The following is a 21,783-nucleotide window of genomic DNA, read 5'->3' on the forward strand; positions in this document are numbered from 1 at the left end:
GTTGGAGAATGGAGGGATTTTTGTAATTGGAAAGACTTCAGCACGTGTAAGTGGTCATGGGAAGGTGCACGTGGAGGAGGAGGAGGAGAGAAGATGCAGGAGAGGAAAGAGATGGCTGAGTGTGAAAATGGCTGGCGTAATGGAAGGGACTGGGGTTAGGAACAGAGGAGGAACTAACTTTAAAGTAAAGGAGGAAATTCTGTGCCATTGAATGAGAAAACAAAGGTATGGATAAGAGTAGTTGGGTGGGTTCTGTCCATTTGGAGAGAGAAGAGTGTGGGATTGCTGAGCAGTGTGTGGTCCCAGCATCGAGCGCCACTTGACGTTAATGAGCATTAATTTTAGTGCTGTCAGTTTTCTGTGTTCTCCTCAGCAGTGCCTAGTTGTCCCAGCACATGAAGACAGTGGATAGTTGATTCAGCTAGGGTCAAGGTGTTGCAGGTGACTTTGATCAATGATAAAGGGGCAAGAGAGTCTGGGACTCTGATCAGTGAGTTCTTGGAATTTAAGCTGAGTGCAGGCAAGAAGGAATAAGGATAAAAACAGAAATGAGAAATGAGAGCAATTGAGTGTATAAGCAAGCAGGAAGATGGGTGGACGGTGAGACAGTAGGCTCACTGGAGGTTTCAGGGTGGAGTGGTTTCATTGAAAACATGGTTCCAGAGTGTGAGCATGAGACAGGGTGGCTGAGCTGGAGAATAGAAGATCATTGGTAAAGAAAAAGCAAAGTCACTGAGAGGCCATAGTATGTGATGGATTATTCATATAATACATTAGTTTCCTATGGCTGTGTAGCAAATTATCACCCATTAAGTGGCTTTAAAAATAACAGAACTTGGGGCACCTGGGGTGGCTCAGTGGGTTAAAGCCTCTGCCTTTGGCTCAGGTCATGATCTCAGGGTCCTGGGATCGAGCCCCGCATTGGGCTCTCTGCTCAGCAGGGAGCCTGCTTCCTTCCTTCTCTCTCTCTGCCTGCCGCTCTGCCTACTTGTGATCTCTGTCTGTCAAATAAATAAATAAAATCTTTAAAAATAACAGAACTTATTCCCTTGTAGTTCAAGAGGCTAGAATCTGAAATCAAGGTTTTGGCAAAGACATGCTCCCAACCTAAATCTCTGTGGGAGGATCCCTCCTTGCCCATTCCAATTTTAGGTAGCCCCATGTGTTCTGTGGTTTATAACTGCATAACCCCAATATCTGCCTTCATCTTCACATGGCCCTCTTCTATGTGTGTTGTCTTCACATGGGGTCTCCCTCTTATTATAAGGACATCAGTCACATTGGATTGGGTCTCACCCCACTGACCTCACCTTGACTGGATAATCTTCAAAGACCTTATTTCCAAATATGGTCTTATTCACATATTCACCTGACCCTGTGGGGTCAGGTCTTCACATGTTTTGAGAGGACATAATTCAACAATTTTAGTGTTTAGTGTTTAGTGTTACAGGTATTCAACAATACATGTAATAGTGTGAATGTTCAAATGACCAGGAGTAGGAATGAAAAGGAATCTGAGATTTCAGTGAAGGGCAGGTCCAGGAAATACACAAAGAGCAGTGAGGGAGGGAATGGAGAATGAGGTTACCAAGAGTAGGAAGGTTAAAGAAGAGGAGTTAACTTGTGGAAGAGTAATGATCTGGAGATAGCCTTGATGGGAGAAGGAGATGCAGAATCCACCTCCTAACCTTCAGTCACACAAGGTGTAAGAGAATGAGCATCCTGTCATTGAGAGGTCCCCAAGGGAAGTGGGGTCCTCTGGGAGGAGTTGGGTTTCATCTGTTCAGCTGGTGTTCAGGCAGAATGTAGAGAGCAGATGAGGGGACATGTTGATCATAGAGTAGGTGTTCTGGAAGGGAGAAGGGGCTAAGTGAGGAGATTGGATGGGGAGAGCATTAAGGAAATGACCACACAGAAGAGGAAAAATAATGGGACAGAGAATTTACACAGTGGAAGTTTTCCAAGAGAAAAAAAGGTAATAGCCTTTATGGGCTTAGCCTACAGTCTTCTGGGGGATGGCGGCCATGCTGTGGCATGAGGAAATGGAGACTGGATGGTCATTCTGTTAGACAAGATGTTCTTTTTCTCTTAGCTGCCGGAGTTCCTGTTTGCATGTCCAAGGTTTGCCGTCCAACGTGTACAAGTGAACAGAAATGGCTAGGAGTGTTCTGTACAGTCGTGCCAGCCTGGTAAGCTGGCCCTCTGGTGCAGTCCTGGGGAACCGGGTAGGCTCTCTGCACTGAGCAGCTACCCTGCCTCAAGTTACTGTGCATAGTGGACCAGACACTAGTATTGCTTTGCACAGGGAGGGAAAAAAAAGGTTCATTTCCCGTTGGTCAGTATGTGAATTCACTAAGTCAGGGGGCTGGAGTTTAGTTCTAGCTGCCCAGATTCTGAAAGACACGGCTTTGGTTCTTCTCAATTAGCAGCTCGACTGTTTTCTTTCAGGAAGTTTTATTCTTATTTCTGCATCCACACAGAGCCTCATGCTTTGCTATTTCTGACTGTCAAGAGATGAGAAGGGAAACAGCTATCCAAAGAAATAACATAAAATTAAGTTTAACACATGTCAGGGTTTTTTAAAAAGATTTTATTTATTTATTTGAGAGAGAAAGAGAACAGGAGTGGGGAGCAGAGGAGCAGAGGGAGAGGAAGAAGCAGCCTCCCAGGAGCCTGAGGGACAGGTGTCGGGGGATGGGGCCTCGATCCCAGGACCCAGAGATCACACCCCGAGCTGAAGGCAGATGCTTATCCAACTGAGCCAGCCAGGTGCCCCTCGTGTGTCAGGTTTTTCAATGCATTTTTCATTTGCTGTGTCTGAAGACCTAGTTTTTTTTTTAAAAGAAAAATTGTATCTTTTAACTCTGAGATCTTCCCTCTTCTGTATTGTTCACCTTCCTACTTGAGTTATTAATACTCTTGTGATAACTTATCTGCTTAAGGCAACACCAGTCTCCTCTTTTTATTTAAAGACAGTCTGTACCTTAGTGGTGGGAATCTTTACAAAGAATTTATTCAGTGTGTAAGGTGGCACCATAGCTCTGCTGTTCATTTGTCATTTACTTGTTCGCAGCAGGCAAATGGCCCCAGGTGAATTATGAGTAGGTATGATTCATACCCGGGCTCCTCCGCAGTCCTGAGCACTTTTGCTCTTCAGACCTAATGGCTGCTATTTTGATCTCGATTAGCAGGATTTTTTCTTCCTCCATCAACTCCCGAACTTCCTAATTATATCACAAAGACTTGCCTTCTTTTCCCCCGTGATTACCTCTTTTTCATTTGTTGCTTTTACGTGGAAGAAACATGGTGTACTGCATTGGTGTTAGAACTTGAATCTTAAGAACGCAATTCCTGTCATGTGTACCATTTGTATTCCTCATGGGTATTTTAAAACCTGGGAGTAAACTTAAGTCATGATTATGAACTTCTGTGTAATCTGTTGAAGTTACGTGCATATTCATAATTCACAGATCAAGCTGTTTCTAAAGAACACTGGACAGTGATGTGGGAAAGTTCTCTCTCCAGCTTGCTGTAAAATGTTACACAGGATAACCTCTCAGGTCTGATTGTGACTGTCCTGTGAGGAGAGTTTTGTAAAGGAAATGTTTAATCTTGATTTTGAAGTTAAGATTTCCAGACATTTAAGTTAATACCTTCTCCTTTTCAGTAGTTCATTCAATAGTTTTATTCTTTAAAATTTCCTACTTTTTAAAAAGATTTATATATTTATGAGAGAGAGAAAATATGATGGGAGGGACAGATTCTTCAAGCAGACTCCCCAGTGAGCCCAGAGCCCAACTCAGGACTTGATCTCATGACCCATGAGATCATGACCTGAGCTGAAACCAAGAGTCAGAGACTTAAGTGACTGAGCCACCCACGTGCACCTAAAGCTTCATTCTTTTTAAGAGTGACCTGAACAAACTACATGAACTGAAAAATTCCTTGAATCCTTTGCAAACAATATTTTGTTTGTTCTTCATTTGCTGACATGCAGCAAATAGGTGATTTAAAATAATTCCAGCACATTGGAGAATTAATTTGTTTTTGCTCATGCACATTATATTTCAGGGAATGCTTACAAAGTGTTCTTAATGCAGTCATTCCAGAATTGAGCTGATTTCTCTATTAGGACATTTTCATATAATTTTCCTCTCAGTTCACTTAAACTCAACTGAGCCTTATCCAAAGCCTTTAGAAGATGCAAACAGCTGGTTGCAAGAGAGCTATCTGTAAGCCTCTCTCAGACAGTTGTTTGTGAACTGTAGAGTGGTTGGCAAAATTTAAAACCCTTTGACCTAATGATCCATTTCTTCTTGGAGCACTTTCATCAAGGATTTTTGCCTCAAGCCCCGCTTGAGCACTTCTCTATACACCCCAGGATATTTCTACTTCCAAACAGAACAGACTGCTCTCTCTTTGGGGAGATTCACATACACTGCCGCATAGAAGTGGAGGGAGGGTGGGATCACTGATCTCCAAGCTGCCTCTTTCATCCCAGAAGCAGTCCCTTGAGACTTGAGTTTTGAATTGTTACCCCGATTAGCTGTGGAATTGGGGTTCAGACAGCTTCACTTCTTTCACCCAAAGATGAGGTGTGTTTTTAGTAATTAATGCAAGCTCTGAGACCGTGTCAACAAAGAAGCCATAGTGTTCTCATTGGCAGAGCCTCTAGTAAACAGCCAGAGAGTAGTTTGGGTGCAAAATACAGCTAAGAAAGAGGAGAACTTTTGTATGTTCATGAGAAAGTTTCTGCAGTCTTCTCTGATTTCCGTTCAAGCTGAAAAATAAGTTGTGTTTGCTCACTACTTGGTTTTCCAAGTAAGTCATGTCAGAATGTTTTATCTTTAAAGATGATAAGCCTGAGCACCTGGGTGGCTCAGTCAGTTAAGTGTCTGCTTGCACTCAGGTCATGATCTTAGGGTCCTAGGACCAAGCCTGCATTGGGTTCCCTGCTCAACGGGGAGCCTGCTTCTCCCTCTCCTTCTGCCGCTGCTCTCCACCCCCCAACTGGTGCGCACACATGCACTTGCTCTTCCTCTCTCTCTGTATCTTTCTTTCTCAAATAAATAAAATCTTTAAAAAACAAAATAAGCCTGGCCAGCATCTAGGGGCTTTGGCCCAGAGCTCACCCGGAAGGACAGTGCTCCTCAGAGTGTATTCTCTTATGTCTTGTCTTGGGTGGGGCCAGAAATCTGCTTTTTCTTTCTTTCTTTTTTTTTATGATTTTATTTACTTATTTGTCAGAGATCACAAGCATGGGGAACAGAAGGCAGAGCAGGCAGAGGGAGAACCAGGCTCCCCACTGAGCAAGAAACCCAATGTGGGACTTGATCCCAGGTCTCTGGGATCATGACCTGGGCTGAAAGCAGATGCTTAACCAACTAAGCCACCTAGGTATCTCTCTTTAAGAACCAAAACAAAACAAAACAAAACAAAGCAAAAATGAATGTATGATTCTTATACAGGTACTCCTCAAGCCACAATTTAGAAATTGTCGCATGGTTGAATTTGCAGTCATCAGCCTTTGACACCTGTTTCCTTGTTTGACTAAGGAATGTTAAAGTAGCTAGCCAGCTTAGGGGTATAGATGTCCTCACAAAATGAAGCAAAGCTACGCCCTTGACTTGATTAGCATCATGTTCAAGCTTCCATATAGCCTGTCATGGAAAGTTCCCAATTGCTATAGTAGTGAATGAAGTTGCTTCTTTCCCAAAATGTAGAAGTTTAATAAGACATGAAACATGCCTTTCACCTCTGTCTTACTCACTGAGGACATAAGGACAGATGTCCCTGGAGAGCAGCTGGGTAAATTGAAGCATTTATCTCTACAGGGTCTTGACATGCTTAGGTCACCATGAAGAAGGACTTTGCTTTTTCAGGTGTGTCATTGCTCCGTCAGTTTCCATCAATGTGTTCATTCTCTCTCATGGAGCCAAGTTAACTCAACCCTTCTTTGGTAGAGGGGGGCGCCTGGGTGGCTCAAGTGGCTTAAGTGTTCAACTCTTGATTTCAACTCAGGTCATGATCTCAGGGTGTGAGACTGAGTCCTGTGTCCAGCTCCACACTGGGCTCAGAGCCTTCTTCAGATTCTCTCTCTCCCTTTACCTCTGCCCCTCCTCCCTCTAAATCATTATTTACTGGAGGTAACTCCTCATTGTCCAGGAGAGGAGGGGAAAGAAAACTCCGTAATCTGTCTTCGAACGTCTATTCTCTGGCCTCATTATTTTTTTAATGATTTGTTTATTTATTTATTTATTTGACAGACAGAGATCACAAGTAGGCAGAGAGGCAGGCAGAGAGAGAGGGGGTAGCAGGCTCCCTGCTAAGCAGAAAGCCCCATGTGGGGCCCGATCCCAGGACCCTGGGATCATGACCTGAGCCGAAGGCAGAGGCTTTAACCCACTGAGCCATCCAGGCGCCCCTCTGGCCTCATTTTTTGATGGTGAACTTCAGTAACCTGGGTTAGTTACTTAGTGGAGCTGAGAGGAAGGGAGCTCAGGTGATGGTCCAGTATATGAACTGGGGTAGTTGGGCAGAGGAAGTATTTGACATGTATTTCCTGGCCGGCTTCACTAGATGCTGAAGTGATGCGTTGGGTTCAAGTAGGAAGAGACTAACTCTCCTTATGGTTTCCTTGCATTGCTCAAAGCCGGTTTATGCCCTGAGTGAAAAGGGATTGGTGACTTCAATGAAGAAAGCTGTGGAGAGAATGGGATCCAACTGGTCTTTACAGATAATTGTCCAACTCCATACTTAAAATGTTTCCTGGTAAGAAAGACATTATTGAAGAGGAGCTAATTGAAGTAGGTCATAGGTCTCTCTACTACCACTCCAATGAAGCTTTCTTTATTAGTAGCCCTGTGACTTACTCCATGACTAGACAGCTCTATGCCCCACTCCCCTTTTTGCCTATCCCTTCTCCTCCCATCCCACAACCGTCGGTTCATTCTCAGTACTTCTGGGTCTGTTTAGTTGTCTGTTCTTTTGTTTTTAGATAATGAAATCATAAATTTTTGTCTTTTTATGCCTTATTTCACTTAGTGTAATAACCCCCAGGTCCATCCATTTGTTGGCAAAGGCAAGGTGTCGTTCTTTTTTGTTTTTTTAAAGCTTTTATGTATTTATTTGACAGAGAGCACAAGCAGGCAGAGAGGGGGAAGCAGGCTCCCCACTGAGCAGAGAGCCCAATGTGGGGCTCGATCCCAGGACCCTGAGATCATGACCTGAGCCAAAGGCAGAGGCTTTAACCCACTGAGCCTCCCAGGTGCCCTGGTCTCATTCTTTCTTATGGCTGAGTAATAGGGTGTGTTTGTGTATCGCATCTTCTTTAGCCATCCATCTATGGGTGGACGCTTAGGTTGCTTCCATATCTGAACTATTGTAAATCAGCTGCAGCAAACACAGGGGCACATATATCTTTTCAAATTAGTGGTTTTTGTTTTCTTTGGGTAAATACCCAGCACTGAAATTGCTGAGTCATATGGTAGTTCTGTGTTTTTTAATCTTTTGAGGAAACTCCATGCTATTTTCCACAGTGACTTTACCAATTTACATCCCCACCAACAGGGCACGAGGGTTCCTTATTCTCCACATCCTCACCAACACTTGTTACTTGTCTTTTTGGTTCTAGTAGTCTGACAGGCGTAAGGTGGTATCTCATTGTGGTTTTGGATTTGGATTTCCCTAATGATGAGTGCTGTTGAACATCGTTGCACGTGTCTTCTGGTGATCTGCGTGTTGTCTTCAGAAGAATCTCTATTCATGTTTTCTGCCTATCTTTTAGTCATATTAATTGGGTTTTTTTGATGTTGGGTTGTAGAATCCTTTTAGATATTTTGGATATTAACCCCTCATTGGATATATAATTTGCAAATATATTCTCCCTTCCAGTAGGTTGCCTTTTTGTTTTGTTCCATCTTTGCTGTGTAAGAGCTTTTTATTTTGGTATAGTTCCAGGAGTTTATTTTTCATTTTGTTTTTCAAGCAGTTCTTCTTCTAAGTGAATGTCTCTAACTCCTGCAGCTACTGATGGACAGTGCTGGCTCCCTGCTGTCTGTACATGTTTTAAAATCTGTGTGATGAGTATTATACACCCCCTTGTAAATGGGGTTGCTTAGTATTAACCCTTGCATGCAGTGCTAATCTTTGTAAATGTAAGCATCTGGTGGTAATAGTTTGGCTCAGAGTCTATGAGGCAGTTAGAATGGATGAGGTCTAGTTCTCCATATGGGTGTAAAAGTACTTTTTCCATATTGGCGAAGAGTATTTATGACTGTTACTTATCATCACAAAGGCTTTTTCATAACTGCAAATTTTATGAACATCTGTCCATACACTCCTGCCAAAATATTTTTTGATCCAGAACTTAGTTTATAGTGATACGCTTATTTCTGTCAAAGCAAAAACTTCATGGGGTGGGCAGAAATAAAAATGCATTTCCACATTGGAATCTGGATGCCATTTGAGAGTGGGAAGGGGTCACTGGGGGGAAAAAAATCAGACCATTTGGAAGCCAAGCTGTTGTCCTTGCCCTTCATTGCCACGAGCTCTGTGTTGACCTGAGATCCCGAGTCCACAAGATTTGTGGGGCTGGTGCTACAGTCAAGGCAGGACCCCCATACATTGGAGCTTTCCCCCTAAAGAGATGAGTGATGCTAATGACAAGTGCACCATACAGAACAGCACTGCCTTTGAGCACCCAGCATCTCTGTTCTCTCTGGCAGCCTTCAGCTCTAGCTCGGCGTTTTCTCCGCTCTCCGTGGTTCCCCATAATGCTTTCCTCAATCATCAACTTCCTGGTGTGTAATGAAATGGCCAAGAGACAAATTCTGTCCTGCAGCCGCTGAGTACCTCTGCTTTGGTGATAGTGAGCAACCTTACCATGGTTTCCAAGTTCTTTGACAACCATATCATCACTTAAAAGGGAGAAGAGAACACTTGGACAGTGCAATGCTGGTCCATGTTCTTAAACCAACGCTCAAGTCAGTCAAGCTGGAGACTAACACATAAATGTTAGGTTGAGCTAGACTTTACCAGCCCACCCCTCTCAGTTTTCACCTCATCCCTTGGTATATCTGCCCACCACACCTCCTTCTAACTTCATCGTCTTGGACCCTGTGCTTTTCTAGCCGGCGTTCATGCTCCTAACACCATCAGGGAATCTGGGACAGGTATGCAGGGTCCATCTCCCTGCTGACATGTTGCTTAGCCTCTTTCCTGAGCTCTACTCTTTTTCAGATACACAAACTCTGCAAAATAACAGTTGGTGTTGGGATCTTATTATATATCCACAGAGCTTGGTGTATTACCTGTGCCCCTCATTAAGCTAAGCTTTTATATGTAGCCATCTTTTTAAAGGACCATATAAAGAGTTGTTTTAGATATCTCTCTCCATAAATAGTAGGTACATTTTTCTGCTTTGCCACTCAGCTTGTTTTTTCGAGATGCAAGTGTTCCAAGTTTAAGCCTTTTGGCACCTTCCTTACTTAACATGGTGGCCATGCTGGGCAGGGCGGGGGGTAGGGGAGGGTCGATGGGGGGATCTTGGCTCAGTCCAGAACCAAACCAGCCATCTAGCCTGTCACTTCCGCTTTCTCCCAGCAGGCAGTTTTAGCCACCAGCTGCCCAGCGTTTTGTCTCTGCTTCTTTGGCTGCCCTTTCTTCTTATTTTAAAGAACACCAGCTTCGTAGCACTAATTTTTGCCAAGCCCTTGGTAACATTCTTCCTAACTGTGCCAGAAACACTGATGCTTGGCAGAAAACTAGGTGTCCCGGACACCTAGATGTTACTTTTGGATGGGATCATTTTAGGCAAGATTATTAAAAACAATGGTCATGTGGATTTCACATTGGGGGATTATTCATTTGAAAGAAAATTTTATATTTTAATGAACTCTTTAAGGAAGGATCTAGAGTGAGAATCCACTACTTTCCAGGATCCTGAATTCATTTGTCTGGTCCAGTTGCTCTGCAGTGTCTCTCAAATTGGGTTCAGAGACTGCCTGCTTCAGAATCATCTGGGATAGTCTTTGAAAGTAGCTGCCTTGATTAGGGCCCCAGGAATCTGAAATATTAGCAGTCTTACCCAGGAGATTCTCGGCCCCGCCATATTTCTCCATTCATTCTTCCAGAGCAAGCTTATTTGTAGTAGCTCTTGTGAGAAATCCCTGAGGATCATCAAAAGGGTAACTGATGTTGCAGGTATTGCTCTCACTTGAATTAACAATCTTCCCCCCACCCCCAGGAGAAGTCAGTGTCCATTAAATAACTGGTGTCTGGGCATTTCACAGGTGAAGCATAGGAACTATGACTGTGGGTGTTTTTAGTTCTTCCTCACTTTTGGTTGGCATTTCTCAACAAGACTTTTGTCAAAGGATATTTGTCCTGAAGTTTGGACTTCCTGCTTCTTAGGTGGCCATGGAACCTCCCTTGCATAGAAAATGTTTCACTGGGGCATCTGGGTGCTTCAGCTGGCTGAGCCTTTGACTCTTGGTTTGGGCTTAGGTCCTGACCTTATCCACATGACTGATGGGGCTCTGCTTATCTCCCTTGCTCTCCACCCCTCCCCTGCTCATGCAGGCTCACTCTCTCTCTAAAATGAGTAAACCTTTTTTTAAAAACTTTCAGCAAGCGTTGAGTAATTATTTAATAATTATTTAGATTCCTGGTAGTAGAAGTAGTTTTTATTTTTTTCTAGAATCAACACCTTTTAATAACTTAATAGCCATCTCCCTTTTCCTTGCATGGGATCAGCTTATTCCATGCCTTTCCTTGCTCTTGTCTTGTAGTAAACCTCAGGCCAGCATGGCATCAGACACTGCCCTCCCTTGCCCATGGTGGTGGGTGCTTCTTCTTAGTAAGTCTCTTTGTGCTGTGGCAGTGATTTTCAACAGCTGTCAGTTTTTCCCGAACAACTCCCTCATCCTGCAATGGACATGCACCTAGGGGTGCCTGAGTGGCTCAGTCGGTTAAGCATCCAACTCTTGATTTTAGCTCAGGTCATGATCTCCGGGTCTTGAGATTGAGCTCCACACTGGGCATGGAGCCTGCTTGAGATTCTCCCTCCCACTCCCCCCTCACTTGCACACACCTATAGACTGCTGGATGCTGAGGGTGTGTGTTCTTGTAACTGACTCCTCAGGCATCGATCAGAAGGGACCTTCGTCACTTCCTTCTTTCAAAGATAATGACCTCTTCCTCCTCTTCTTCCCCAAAAGAATGTTTTCCAGCTGTGTGTTTAAATTTTGTGACGGGTGCCTGGCAGGCTCAGTTGGAAGAGCGTGTAACTCTTGATCACAGCTCAGGTTGGGAGTTTAAGCCCCGTGTTGGGTGTAGAGATTACTTCAATAAATAAATCTTTAAAATACATGTATACCACACCACTTATATATAATGGCTTTTGTTGGCAACAGTGTAAGCAAAAATTGGAACTCAACTGTTGTGAATAGTGACTGTCTATACTTTCAGAAAGACCCTCTATCCTTTATCATAGCAGAGCATTAAAACATAAAAAATTAAGCAAGTTTTTATACATCTTCAAACTTGTTTCATGATAACTGCTCTTAATACAGATAAGCAAAGTCTCTTCCCTCAAAATGTTTACCATCTGGATAGGTACATGTTTCAAATCTACACATGTCTATCTTTGGTGGAAACCTGTCCCATCTTGCCCAGAGTTAAATTGTCTCTTGGAAGAGAGCACTTATGTGGGAAGTCCATCTCAGATGTGACAGCCTGTGTGATCTTGCTCGCCAGAAACCTCAATTTTGTGAAGTTCTTCATCTCTGATTGTCTCACTTACTGCTGTTGTAGCCGTTATATTCCCAGTGGCTCTTCCAAAATAGAGAACTCTAAGAGAGTCAGGAATCTCATATGAAACCCTTAACTTGTCATTAAAATATAAAACTTGAGAGGAGGCAGCCTAGTAGTTAGAATTCTTCGAGCTTGGGGTAGGGATGAGACCTTCAGGAGTACTGACACAGGGTCAATCAGAAAGAGCTGAGCTTGAAATTCAGGATTTAGGTGTCATTTCCAGATGTGATTGTGAGGCAGCTTTTTCAGCGCTTGAGTCTGTTTGCTCATCTGTAAAATCGGCTTAGTATCTCTTCCCTAAGGGTCAAGATTAGTGTTAAATGGGAGAATATTTATAAAGAATTCAGCACAATACCTAGTAAAATTATATAGGTCAGTAAATGGATGCATTTAAAATGTACATATGGGTTCTACTCTTGTTTCTCCACTTGCCCATCTAAGTTTTACCCAATTCCTTTGTACCTCAGTTGAGTTGTCTCTCAAACAGTTGTAGAACCATCCTATATCTTTACAGAAATCCAAAAGCTAGGCAACATCTTCATATTTAAACATTCAGTGTATAACTTTATTATAAATTTATCAAAAACTTAGAGATGACAAAGGTAGGTTTAAAAAATACTTAACTGCATAAATATTTACATAAAACCTGGTTGGGACAAGATGTGGGTATTAGTTTGGTTAATGGCTGGTTCTGCCTTTTCAGCATAAGCACGATACAAATAATTATGTATTATCAATAGGAGAGGAAGTCCACAAAATGAGCTCATGTCTGCTGTATGGAGGTGAATGAGATAATGTCTGTCAAATGCTTAAAGCTCCTGAAATTCAAGTCACACATGCCATCTCCAGCCATCCTAATGCTATCCTACATGGAAAATTGGTCTTACCCAATAGCACTGTGTACCCAACTGGAATATCTTCTGGAGGAGAGATTAGGTTTCTGTGCCGGGAAGCTTGGGAAGCCTTCTTGTCCATGGTCTTTTAGTTAGGACTACATCAAGCCATCACAGGGTGATGGTTATGTCTTTTCTTTGAGGTGGTATAGTGAAATAGAACAAACACGATGCATCTAGAAGCCAGGATTCAGAAGACTGAATCCATCTTTGCCTGTTACTAGCACATGCAGTGCTTCTCCCCAGATGCCGGGCATTAGAAATGACCTCACCTTGCAGGTTAGACTGAGTCCTGAGTCCATGCAAACGCATCAGCACATAAATATAATACCGTGTCAGTCACATACATGCACCTACTTGCTCAGACCTGGGGCTGGCGTGGAAGGTATAGGTAGAAAAATTAGTAAGCAGAAATTGTTCTCTACCTTCTCCTTTCTTTGCCTACTCCCTTTACTGACTCGTGACACTCACAAGTGCTTGAACCTTTTTCTTGGGGGAGCTGGATGAAAAGGCAAAGGAAAGTAAGGACAAAGGTTCGGTGAAGCTCGTAACTTAAAAATGCTGCTTCAGGGTACCTGGGTGGCTCAGTGGGTTAAGCCTCTGCCTTCAGCTCAGGTCATGATCTCAGGGTCCTGGGATGGAGTCCCCCATGGGGCTCTCTGCTCAGCAGGGAGCCTGCCTCCCCCCCCACCCCCGCCTGCCTCTCTGCCTACTTGTGATCTCTCTGTCAAATAAATAAATAAAAATCTTTAAAAATGCTGCTTCAACTAATGGAATTTTAAACAGAAGGGAAGAAGACACAAGAAAATGGAATGAATAACTCCCCCGTCTTGTTCATTCATTAAACAAAAATTTGAGTTCTTTTATGTGCCAGGAACTTCTTGTTCACATAAACCTTCTTGAGGCCAGCTGCCAGCCTGGGCTATGCTTTCCTGATCACAACATTGCTGAGAGGGCTCTGTGTCCTGCAGGACGTAGAACTCCGACCTCTCCACTGAGGACCGAATATTCTCTTTTGCGTTGTTCTATAATGTCTTTAGTACAGTAGGTTTAAAATTTCTTAAAGGACAGGGGCGCCTGGGTGGCTCAGTGGGTTAAGCCTCTGCCTTCAGCTCAGGTCATGATCTCGGGGTCCTGGGATCGAGCCCCACATCGGCTCTCTGCTCGGCGGGGAGCCTGCTTCCCCCACTCTTTCTGCCTGCCTCTCTGCCTACTTGTGATCTCTCTCTATCTCTCTGTCAAATAAATAAATCTTAAAAAAAATTTTTTCTTAAAGGACAGAAGCCAGGCCTTTTCTTTTGTTCCCCACAGCAGCTAGGGCAGTACTGAATGTGCATTGTGGTACTCAGATACCTGGTTGGTACTCAGAAACCTGGTTGGGACAAGCCAGAACAGAGTGTGGTTCACAGGGGAATAGAGGGAGGACAGACTCTCCCCCACTTGGAACTGACCTGCTTAATGGACGTGGAAAAGGAAAGTAAGGTTAATTGGGCTGACTAGAGGCTGCATCTCCAGGAACTCTCTTATTATGGAGAATATGCGTCATCTTCTCAGATTCCCACTCTTTTCTCAGACGAGCCTACCTCTGCTGACATCTGAGGGGATACCCATACATAGTCACAGAGACCTCCACTCTCTTGTCATCAATCTGTTGGCCCAAATGTGAGGTTCCGGTGGATAATTTGCCAAGTACAATTATCATCTCTGTGGTCCTTTTGATATATGGTATGGCTTATTCTTACTGAACCCCAGCTTTTTTGCACTCTTTTCCATCCTGGTCATCTTCTTCATTTCCTATATTCCATTAATTGCCAGGTCTCACCTCTCCTACTTTCTCAAGATATTTCAAATTAATTCTCGTATCTCCACATTCAACTCCATTACTTTAATTCATGCTATTGTCACCTAATAACAAGCGCATGGCAACAAACCCCTAATTTGTTTCTCTGCCTTGGTCTAGCCTCCTTCAGAATGGACCTACAATGATCTTTCAAAAATACAAATTGATTAGACTAATTCCTGAATAACTTCCTTTAATGATGTTCTCTTGCTCTGAAGATAAAGTCCAAACTCCTTGACAGGGGACTCAAGACCCTCTCAGTCTAATGCCTATTTCTTCTTCAACCTTGCTTCTCTCCTCCCTTTACTTGCTTCCCTCTCTTTTCCCTCTCTTGCTCCAATCTTCCCCATCCTCCTACCCCAGCCACGTTCAATTCTGTATGCTTCCTCATTTCTTACTCACTCTGAGCCTTTGGAAGCATACTTTGGAAATTGTCCATTTGCTTCCCTGACATTGCACTTGACCACACAACCTTAAAGGCTGGGGAATTTGCTTTATCCTTACACATAATAAGAACCTCAAAAATACTAGATCTGTAAATGAACATATAAGTGACTTATTGATGTTCTGATTTCAGTGCTCTGTGATGGATAATATCTGATTGGTTTCTAGGTACCAGACCCTATTTTTAAGTTCTTACACATAAGAACTGTCTCTGCTGAGAAGTAGACACTATTGTATCTCTATTTTATAAATAAGGAAACTGAGACAGAGACTAAGTTACCTGCTTATCCTCGTTCATCTAATAAGCAGTTGAGCAGATATCGGACCTCATGGAGCCCAATGTTAAAAGAGTATTCACACTTAACTAACATACCCAATATTGCTTTTAATTCAAAGCTATTGATACACTTAAGTGGTGTATCATTAAGGCTTGACTGTGTGAGATCCAGATAGATTAATGGAGAAGTGGAAGGAGACCCACGACGGGGCCCTTTGAATCGTAAACAAGTTGGCGAAAGGGCCCAGCCAGCCAGGCAAGTGCTCGCTCCAGTTTGCCTACAGCCACAGCCACCACCAGCCACATGCTCTCAGAGAGTCTTCTAGAACACAGAGTCCATTCAAGAACACTGGAGCTGAGCACTTGCTGTTCTTTGTACTGGGGATACCCAAAGTAGAATGACACAGATTTTTCAGGATACCCACACTCCGAAACAGACTGCACCGCTTGAGAATTAGCAAAAGCCAGAACAGAGTGTGGTTCACAGGGGAATAGAGGGAGGACAGACTCTCCCCCACTTGGAACTGACTCCCTCTTCCTCTCCCCCAAAGCCTGGCTAGTACAAGCCAGCACAGTGCTGAGAGCGTCTTGTGAGGTGCTAGGCAGAAGGATGCTACGTGAATTTGACACCAAGAGCATCAGATGCCCACCATCTTGCTTTTAGTAAGCCTGAAAAAAAGCACTTTTGGTGCAGTGAGGAAGAAGTTACGTGGATTTATGGACCATGGGGAGTCCACAGGCCCTCCCTTCTACTTCCCACATCATGGAGCTAAATGAATACCTAGCTCCTGGCTTTTGCAGGGCCCTGGAATCTCAAGGTTTTCTGGAGGGCATTCGGGAATGTAGCACTTCTCTAGGTGGCGGACGGGGCTGGGGAGAGAGATGAAGAGCTGTGTCAGAACAGATGTCAACAGAGCCCTTCTCTCCATGCTAAGAATTGGTAAACATGGGCCGCATGCCTGCCAGGCAGAGTGACTGAGGCCCAGGCTCCAGAGCCCAGAGCGGATGAGCCGCCCTCCTGGGGGACTCTCGTGCTGCAAACAAATTAGCTTTGATGGACGAGTGGCCTTTGCTCATTCTTGAAGAACGGAGAGGAGGGAGCTCAGGCCTGTGTGGACTTTAATTAAGACTGGCAGCAGGTGTAGCAGGTCAGCTGGCTCTGGGCTCTGCTCTTTGTTTATGTCACAAGGTACTACTTGCATTTTGTCCTTCTCCGGATACTCCTGTTGCCCTGTCTTTTCCCTCGCCACCGTCCCTATGTTGTTCTGTGTGCTCTTTGGCTGGTGTCACCTTATCCCCAAGTACTGGCTCCAGGTGAGGACCATACTCCAGAGGTAGAAAAATTAAACTGTAAGGAAACTGTGTAAACCAAGAAGAGGTACAGGGCTTTCATTTGAGGGGTTTTCTCCCACAGCCGTTGTCTCCCATTTATGTGTGCTGTTTGTACCAGTAATGATGTCATGACTGCCTTGGGACTTACCTATCTGGAAGAAAAAGACAAATATGGTTGGAGCATGTCTTGTGTCTCTATTACTGGTGGTCCTCCATCAGGATGGATGATGGTGGTGCTGGGGAAATGTTCCTTTCTTCTGTCCAAGTAAACCAGACCCAGGAAAGAGAGAAAAGTGGCTTTGAATCACACAGTCTCATGCCATGGCAGGATATCTAGCCCTGGGGCCCGTCTACAAGACTTATGTCTACAGAAGAATGGACTCCATAGGATTTTTGTAAAAGTGAGCACGAAGGCTGAAATCATTCAGTTGGTTAGCCAAAAAGTACCCTTAGGGGCTCCTGGGTGGCTCAGTAGGTTAAAGACTCTGCCTTCGGCTCAGGTCATGATCCCAGGGCCCTGGGATAGAGCCCCGCATCAGGCTCTCTGCTCAGCAGGGAGCCTGCTTCCTTTCTTCTCTCTCTCTGCCTGCCTCTCTGCCTACTTGTGATCTCTGTCAAATAAATAAATCTAAAAAAACAAAAAAACAAAAAAAACTTCCCTTTAAAGTACCAACCATCACTGCAGACATTCCTGAATAAAAAATCTCCAAAACACCTGCTTTCCTGAAGTGGAAGAAGAAGAAACACACAAATTCTGTCTCTTTGGCTTCCTCTTCTGGTGACATGAGATCCAGATAGACTAAGAAGTGGTGGGAAGGAATCTCTGACATTTTCTGTGAAGGCATTGCATTTGGGAAAATGGAGTTAGATGATATGTTTATGGTGTAAGACCTTTAGGGAAGTGTTCTGTCATAGTGTATGCTACTTAGAACGATGCTGTATATGATCTAGAAACATTTCCTGGATGTGACGATCAGCCTGGCATTAACAGCTGTTGGCTCCCTCAAGTCCCATACAGATGAGTTAATTACCTACAGCAAGAGCAGACTTTGAAGACAAAGCAAGAAATATACAAAATAAAAGCTGTTGTCTCTTGATTATAGTTTCTCCTATAGTCTTTTTCATAAAAAGAACCAGGAAATCGTATGTTATACCAGAATTCTAGGAAGATTGGGTTTTTAGGATTTTGGACTGTGTTGACCCTGAGTGGAAACATGCTTTGTAGAAAAGTCCTCAAAATTTAAGTGGCCCAGAGGTCCTTAACCCCTGGGATAGGATTACCCATCCTTGACTTGGCAGTCTAAAAACTTTAATAAAGGGAATTAGTAGGTCCAGCAAGTAAAACATCATTTTATTTGGTGGTGTTGAGGTTGGCAGGGGGATAAATAATGTATGAAACACTTCAAAATTAAAGGACACTTAGAGATTACCCATTTCATTATTTTACAAATGAAAATGTTGACATCAGAGGTTATCTGTGCCTGAGCAGTGGGCTTGCTTTGGCTTTTAAATTGGAGATCCATGGAAACCACTTCACCTGTCTCAGAGTGTTAGATATAGCTGTTGGTGACTTCTGGCCCTCATTCCTCAATCTTGTTTTCTCCTAGTGACCATGTTCTCCAGTGCCCCATAGGAAACAAAGTCTTGGTATGTAAGTTGGTTATAAGCTATATTCCCAAGGAAATTGGCATATCATGAAACTAGAGTCTAAGCTCCTATGAAACAGTGATGTGTGTCTTCATATCTTTCTCACGACCAAGCACTGTATTTTCTATAAATGTAATATTTAAATATTTGCTGACTGAAAATATTCTAGTTGTGAAAAATAGCTTTAATATTTCCATCAGTGGTCGGAACAGTGTAGATAGAATTAAGTAGATAGACTTTGGCTTTGAATCTGACTCAGCCAAATAGAAGCCATGACCTCAGGCAGCAGACCTAACTTCTCTCTGTCTTCTCTATGCCTGTTTCCTTGGCTATAAACTGGAATGTTAATAATTCCTGTCTTACAGGATGGCTATGAGGATTAAGGGAGTTAATATATTCAAAGCACTTAGAACAGTGCTTGGCGCAGAGAAAGTACTCAGTGAGCATTAGCTATTACTAGTCAGTGTGCGCCAAAGGCTCTCTTTAACTATTATTGACAAATATTCTAGAACAAGCATGATAATTATTATGTTACCTGAGCACATAATAAATTAGAGTGATTGTTGTAGGGGTCTTCAGTTCTTATAATTCTGGACACTTCTTTGTTCAGAACTATATTTGTACAGCTCTTAATTCCCTCTATTGCCTCCAAGTTTTCTTATTAAGTAAATAGCTTCCCCATCATGGTCACTATTGCCCAGAGCCACACTGTGGTCTGTCCATTGCCCTCTTACAAATTATCATGGATGAGGTCTCAGTGGCTTTGTTCCTTTGGTCCTACCCAGGCATCAGTGTTGATTAATGTATATTTCTTTTCCCTTATTCAGCAATGCTGTGTGTGTGTCCTCTCCTGTATGTACCACCAGCTGCACTCAAGTTGGTCCTAAAAGCTTGGTCACTGTTTCCTTGAGACTTAGGGATTTTCTTCTTCTCATCCTTTAGAATCCTTCCTGAAACCCACCTTAATTTGAATAAGAGAAATCTACCTTTTATGTTCCTAGTCATCCATCCATCCACCTTTCACTGGTTGATAAGCTCTTTGCCCTTGAGATTGTTATTGTGTGATCTATCCCCAACTGATATGAGAAGGTATCCTCATTCTTGTTTTATTTCCACAGTATGTTCCTCCAGATCTCTGCGTCTGCAATTTTGTGCTGGAACAGTCCCTCTCTGTGAGAGCCCTGCAGGAAATGCTTGCCAACACAGGTGAAAATGGTGGTGAAGGGGTGAGTACCTGATTTATGTTGTAGGTGGGGATTGGGACACACCACAGCCCAGAAGTACATACTTCATTTCATTCCTCCAGTTTCAAACCATGAAACCTTAAGATCCTTGACTGATCCATATAGAGATACTAAAACTTTCTGTCTGTGTTTGATTCTTATAACTGAGCAACCTTAATCCTGCTTCCTTTGGATTAATCAACTTCCATCATAAAATGGAAGAGATCACCCTTGATGCTGAATGAGCAGAATATAGGTCATTGAATCTACTCCCCTTCCCTAACCCATAATCCACCAGAATGTGAGGAGGGCATTGAGATGGAGGGTGCCTATTAGATGTTCTTTTTTCTTGGAAAATTCTCATCAGAAATTTATGACTGTCCCAATGAAGTACAACTAGGTTATAGCATTTTCGTGAGGATTTTTAGTAGAGTTCATTCTTTGACTCCCAGAACTCCACAATTTCACTCATGATGAGAAAATGTAGAGCAGTCTTGAGTTTCTATTGTTACTAGAATGGTCCTAAGTATTAAACTGAGGACTTATGCTCCTAGCTCCCAAGTCTTTAACCAGAGACTTTTAGAATAATTTTGACTTTCTTTCCCAAATGACATACATCTATTTATATCCATTTATCATCAGGCATTTTGACTCTATGGCCTGAATATCTCAAATCCAAGCATCTCTCCCTATCCCCCTTAGATACCATACTAGACAACTATCCTGTCTTCTGGGTTACAGCAACAGCTTACTAACTGCTTTGATTCCTTCTATACTTACCCACCTCTGCCGCCATTTTTTTTTCTTTCAGCTATTATAATGTTCTTTCCAAAATGCAGATCTAATCTTTATACTTCCCTGTTTTAAAAACCCTTTGTCTTCCCACTACCTTGAGAAAAGTTCCAGATTCTTAACTAGATATAAAGCCCTTCAGGATTTGTGAGTCCTGCTCAGCTTTCCTGTCCTATCTCTCACCACATCACCCCAGGCACTCGGTGTTCAGCCATATTGAATTCCTTTCACTTCCTCAAACATGACAGTGCTCTTTTGCCTGTGACCATGTGTGTCAGCTATTCCCTCCATTTAGAACAGCTTCCTCCTCCTCTCTATCATCCTCTGTGTAATTTCTACTTCTCCCTCAAGGAACCAGTTTAAATACCAGATCTACTGAGAAGACTTTGTTGACCCCGCAGGTTTGGGGTAGGTGTCCTTGCTTGAGCAACAGTCAGTAAATAGTTTTCCTCATTCTGTACTAGAATTGCAAGTCTAATTTTCTGCATCCTATATGGGGGAGTAAATCGCATAAGGGTAAGAACAATTTGTAGGACCTAGCACAATTTATTCTCACTTGACTCAAATGAACTCATACATAAGAAAGAAATGTCTCATTTGTGGTGGAAGAGCTGATGACCATGGACTCAGGAGAACCAGTATTTACATGTAGGTCATCTTCCAGCTCGTAGTGTGATCTTACATGAGGCTTATTATCTCTTGGGGTGTTCTCACCTATAAAATTAGAATGTTTAATTAGTTTTCTAGAGTCTTTAACACCAGTGTTTGTGATTCTTCGCTCTTCTGGTTTAAAATAATATGCTTTTTCAGCCACCTGAGAATAGATTTTTTTTTTGTACTGCACAGCATTAGCACAGGTGAGTTTTTTTCCTTTGGATGTTCATTGCAGTCTGTGTCTGCTTCCGCCTTGCATTGACCTCAGTACCAGGGCTTTCCTCCATAGGCATCTACCCATCAGCTCTGTGGAACAAGTCTATTTTTAACTCTTCATTCTTTTTCCAAAACCAACAACTCATTATTGATAGACTCTTTGGTGAGGGGGAGCTGGTTGATTTGGAATATTAGCACTTTCAGTTTCAACCAAGACCAGCTAGATTCTGCCTACTTATGGCCCAAGGATAGAAATTGGGAAGATAGAAGCTATGTTAACTGGAGGACTATCTCTTGGGCATTCTCTTACCCTGTTTTGCTCAAAAAGTATATTTGAAATGACTTCATTTTCATTTAGCTTGAGTGGTTCAGGAAGTTCTGTACACAACAAAGTAGATGCAGAAGCTCTGGTTATAATCCTTGCTCTTCTTAATTGCCATGCACTTAAATAATAGTCTTAACTTGGTTTGTCTTAAGAATAAATAGCCATCACCCTGTTACCCCAGTTGAGTACTGGGTGTTATACACAGCTAATGAATCATTGAACACTATGTCAAAAACTAATAATGTACTATATGTTGGCTAATTGAACATTAAAAAAAGCACAAGAATAAAAAAAATAATAAATAGCAAGTCATTTTCCAAAGAGAA

At 42.9% G+C, this 21,783-nt stretch overlaps 1 protein-coding gene across 1 annotated transcript in view; it reads left to right on the top strand.

Moving 5' to 3' along the window:
* Positions 1–21,783, top strand: part of RYR3 (ryanodine receptor 3) — a 515,475-nt gene that overhangs the window by 174,539 nt on the left and 319,153 nt on the right. The window contains 1 exon segment of the mRNA XM_044230143.1: positions 19,366–19,473. Within this exon segment, the coding sequence (XP_044086078.1) occupies positions 19,438–19,473 (36 nt within the window). The 5' untranslated portion in view covers positions 19,366–19,437.

Source organism: Neovison vison, chromosome 13 (genome assembly GCF_020171115.1).
Source record: "Neovison vison isolate M4711 chromosome 13, ASM_NN_V1, whole genome shotgun sequence".
NCBI classification, from domain to species: domain Eukaryota; kingdom Metazoa; phylum Chordata; class Mammalia; order Carnivora; family Mustelidae; genus Neogale; species Neogale vison.